Below are 4,822 nucleotides of genomic sequence, written 5' to 3'. Positions count from 1 at the left end.
TGCGGGGCGCCTGGAAACCGGTCGGAGGGAGCGCGGCGCGGCGAGGCGAGGGGCGCGGGCTCGAGGGGCCGGCACAAATGGTCAGGCGGCGGCGGCGGAGGCGGCGGCGGCGGCGGTAGTCGGAGGCGCGGCGGAGGCTGCCGCCGGTGCGGGAAGAGCTGCGCGCTGCGTTTCGCGGCCGCGTGAGTGGCGGCCGGGGCTGCCCCGTCCCTGCCCGCCGCTCCCTTCATGAGTCGGAAGTTTGGGCCGGGAGGAGCAGCGGCGGCGGCGGCGACGGCGGCGGGGCGGCGGGAGCCCGGCAGGGCAGGCGGCACCGACTGAGCATGGCCGAGCGGCGCGGGCCGGCGGTGAGCGGCGGCGGGGAAGTTGGCAGCGGCCGGTGCCCGCGGCTGCCGCTGCTGCTGGTGCTGCTGTGGGCGGCGGCGCTGCCGGCCGGGGGGCAGCTGCCGGCGTCGCAGTACAACGGCGAGCGGGGCATCTCCATCCCTGACCACGGCTACTGCCAGCCCATCTCCATCCCTCTCTGCACTGACATCGCCTACAACCAGACCATCATGCCCAACCTGCTGGGCCACACCAACCAGGAGGACGCGGGGCTGGAGGTGCACCAGTTCTACCCGCTGGTGAAGGTGCAGTGCTCGGCCGAGCTCAAGTTCTTCCTCTGCTCCATGTACGCGCCGGTGTGCACCGTGCTGGAGCAGGCCCTGCCGCCCTGCCGCTCCCTCTGCGAGCGGGCCCGCCAGGGCTGCGAGGCCCTCATGAACAAGTTCGGCTTCCAGTGGCCCGACACGCTGCGCTGCGAAAAGTTCCCGGTGCACGGGGCTGGCGAGCTCTGCGTGGGGCAGAACGCCTCCGAGCGCGGCACCCCCACGCCCGCCCTGCGCCCCGAGAGCTGGACCAGCAACCCGCACCGCGGGGGCGCCGGCGGCGGGCCCGGGGGCCCGGGGCCCGGCGAGCCCCGCGGGCGGTTCACCTGCCCGCGGGCGCTGAAGGTGCCCTCGTACCTGAACTACCGCTTCCTGGGAGAGAAAGACTGCGGGGCGCCCTGCGAGCCCGGCCGCCTCTACGGGCTCATGTACTTCGGGCCCGAGGAGCTGCGCTTCTCCCGCACCTGGATCGGCATCTGGTCCGTGCTCTGCTGTGCCTCCACCCTCTTCACCGTCCTCACCTACTTGGTGGACATGAAGCGATTCAGTTACCCCGAGCGGCCCATCATCTTCCTCTCAGGCTGCTACACGGCGGTGGCCGTGGCCTACATCGCTGGCTTCCTTCTGGAGGAGAGGGTGGTCTGCAACGAGCGCTTTGCCGAGGACGGTTCCCGCACCGTGGCGCAGGGCACGAAGCGGGAGGGCTGCACCATCCTCTTCATGATGCTCTACTTCTTTGGCATGGCCAGCTCCATCTGGTGGGTCATCCTCTCCCTTACCTGGTTCCTTGCTGCTGGCATGAAGTGGGGCCATGAGGCTATTGAGGCCAACTCCCAGTACTTTCATCTGGCCGCCTGGGCCGTGCCGGCCATCAAGACCATCACCATCCTTGCCCTGGGACAAGTGGATGGGGACGTTCTCAGCGGCGTCTGTTTTGTGGGCATCAACAACGTGGATGCCCTGAGGGGCTTCGTGCTGGCCCCCTTGTTCGTCTACCTGTTCATCGGCACCTCTTTCCTGCTGGCTGGCTTTGTGTCCCTCTTCAGGATCCGGACCATCATGAAGCATGACGGCACCAAGACAGAAAAGCTGGAGAAGCTCATGGTGAGGATAGGCATCTTCAGCGTCCTCTACACGGTGCCGGCCACCATCGTCATTGCCTGCTATTTTTACGAGCAAGCTTTTAGGGAACAGTGGGAGAGGAGCTGGGTCACGCAGAGCTGTAAGAGCTATGCCATTCCCTGCCCCAACAACCACAGCGGCCACCACCCGCCCATGAGCCCCGACTTCACTGTCTTCATGATCAAGTATCTCATGACCTTAATCGTGGGCATCACCTCGGGCTTCTGGATCTGGTCTGGGAAAACCCTGAACTCCTGGAGGAAGTTTTACACCAGGCTCACCAACAGCAAGCAGGGTGAGACCACGGTCTGAGACCCCTGCTTGCCAGGCTAGGGAGATGCGGGAGGACTGAGGCTCTGCCTCGGGAAGCAGCTCCTTATCCAGTCTGGGCAAACTTTTGGGACTGCGAGTGGCTTCCGCAGGCGGCGGGGAGCGGAGGACGAGCCAGGGGGAGCCCAGTGCCTGGGATCTCCGGGCTCTGCCCTCCCCGTGCCGCTCGGGTGTCTCCCTGTAGGAGCTGAACGCACTGTCAGGTTGGGGGAGAGGGATGTAAATAGCCTCTGTAAGATTTTGTAAGTATATTTGTATTTAAATTACAAAAAAACTCACTTTTTTAATTATTTAGGACAGTTCTAACCTGTTTGTGGATTTTACTTCCTCGCTTCCCCCCCGCCCCCCTTTTTTCTTATTTAAAGAGAAAAAAAAAGCTTTGTATTTTTATTTCGTAGGCCAGGATGGGAAAAGCTGCCGGTAAGAGAATCGAAAACAAATACCATTCTTCTCCTCCACACAGGTTTTGTAATGGCTTTGCTTGGAATTTCAGCCGCATGAGCAGGAGGGCCCGGAGCGGGGCTGCGGCCAGGGATGCCTCCTGACCCGGGCTGGGTCTCGGCCCGCCCGCGGTAGCGTGGAGGTGGGGATGGGGAGGAGCGCCGCTTCCCACCCCGGCCCCGTCTGGGGAGCACGGACCCCCGCCCGGTCCTGCGGGGGGAGGACGGAGAACCGCCCGGGCATGGCGCAGGGACGGCCCCGCACGGAGCCCCGGCCCCGCTGGCCCCCGCCGGGCCTTTCCGGGGTACAAACAGCAGCCCTGCTCGGGGCGGGCCGCTCTGGGGAGGGAGAGCAGAGCCCCTGGCGGTGCCCGCGGTTGCGGGGTCTGGCTGTGCCGCGCGGGGCTCGGGAGGAGCCGGCCCGGTTCGGTGCACGGGTTGGGGTTCACACCGCCTGCACCTGTAGTACCTCCTATGGCTCAGGAGGTGGATGGCGACAGAGATACACCGAAATTCCCTCCTGCTGGGGTTTTTTTCTAAGCCCGCTTTCCAGGCCGGGGGCGCCCCGCGGGCGCTCCTACCGCCGCCTGCCCCGGTCCCTCCCCGCCGGGCTGCTGCCGGCTGGGGTCAGCAGGATCAGGAAATACGGGCTCAGTGAAAAGAGCTTCGTCGGAATAAAACGCAGCATTCACTTTGGGGCTTTTGTTTGTTTCCTCCCTGCCCCCTAGTTACATTCATACACCGGCTCTTCATATGGGAAACATTGGAGCCGTTGCCATTCCTCTGAATTTTAATTCATTGAGATTTAAATCATTACACATTATGAGAGTGTGATGATTTTTGCTACTAGTAAAAACAATGGAAAGGAAAACAGAAAAGCGGAATGCTTAAGCTCTGGTGAGATGAGAGACCTGAAAGAGCCTCTGCTGTCTTTTCCCCCCTCTTTTTTCGGTATAGAAATAACGTCGCATACTGCAAGGATAAGATCCCATGCGTGCAGTGTATCTACTACCTTGTATGCTCCCGGGTGTGTGGGATTGTTCTTCTAATACATTGAAAAAGTTAAAGATGAAATTGTAACTTTCGACAGATGCATTTGAATATGTAGACCTCTGTATGAAAAACAGCAGAATGCTTCTCTCCCGATTGTATTGTTTAAAACTTTTTTTATATTACAAATGCCTGTATTTAGGTTCATAAACATTATCTATGGCTACCATACCCTGAAATGCAAAATTATTTTAATTTGGTATGCATTTATTTCTGTTCATTATCACAAGATCATCTATATTTATAGAGGAATAGAAATTTATATATATTAAATACCATATTTTTAATTTCTCTGAAATAAATTGAGGTTTTGTACAAAAGTATCTTGTCCCTTTACGTATTTCTCTAACTCCTACTGTGTGAAAGCAGTGTATATACTACAAGATGTGTGGGATTCCTTTTTTCTTATGTTGAGTTCACAGTAACAAGCTGGAATTCAGTGTAGGAATTCATTGTGCATTTTGGTTTTTATCTCTGGGCCGGTTTAGATTAATCCTTCAAAAAAAGTAATGTAAACTGTTCAAGATCTGTGACAGAGTATGGTGAGTAGTGTGAAACCCAAGAAGAGATCTGCTATATGGCAGAGGAGAAGAAAGAAGCTCACCAGTTCTTTTTTGGTGGGTTTGGTGGTTGGGATTTTTTTTGTGTTTTGGGGTTTTTTTTTGTTTTTTTGGGGGGTTTTTTTGTGGTTTTTTGTTGTTGTTGTTGTTGTTGTTGTTTGTTTGGGTTTTTTTTGGGGGGGGTTGGGTTGTTTTTTGTTTGTTTTAATTTTATTTTAATTTTTTTGGTTGCAGAAAAGGGTTCTCTCAACTTAGCCTTTCTTCTCATTTTCCTTTTTACTAAAGTAAAAAAAATATTCTCGATGCTTTAAATGACACTCAAATTATGTTGCAATATTGTCCAAATGTTTTAATGAGTAAAGTAGTTTTATTTTCCTGAATTTGGACTGATTGGTTAATCCAGAGTTAAATGTTCATGGAAGCATTTCAGCTTTATGGAAAGTACACACATTCTTTGACCTTACAACACAATACTTTTTTTTTTTTTTTTTCTGTAATTCATTGCTTGAAGTGCTATTCAGTAAGTGTGGGTTTATTAGGAAAGACTGGTTAATTATCAAACTTGATTTTTGATTTTTAATGTTATAAGCTAGTGTAAAGCATTTCATTCTGTAGATCTGGAGGCAGATACAAATGATTTTTAGCTTGTTTACTTTTTTCAAACCATGATGTA

At 54.8% G+C, this 4,822-nt stretch overlaps 1 protein-coding gene across 1 annotated transcript; it reads left to right on the top strand.

The window, feature by feature from the left end:
• On the top strand, positions 1-4,529 carry FZD1 (frizzled class receptor 1). Its single transcript, XM_066197782.1, has one exon. It carries the CDS (start codon positions 324-326, stop codon positions 2,079-2,081), a length of 1,758 nt encoding a protein of 585 aa, XP_066053879.1. The 5' UTR covers positions 1-323; the 3' UTR covers positions 2,082-4,529.
• Positions 4,530-4,822: the final 293 nt, after the last annotated feature.

Source organism: Chamaea fasciata, unplaced genomic scaffold (assembly GCF_029207755.1).
Source record: "Chamaea fasciata isolate MVZ Bird 193981 ecotype frontalis unplaced genomic scaffold, bChaFas1.0.hap1 SCAF_1, whole genome shotgun sequence".
Taxonomy (NCBI): Eukaryota; Metazoa; Chordata; class Aves; order Passeriformes; family Sylviidae; genus Chamaea; species Chamaea fasciata.
The sequence above is the reverse complement of the archived record's forward strand: the minus strand, read 5'-3'. Positions and strand labels throughout refer to the sequence as shown.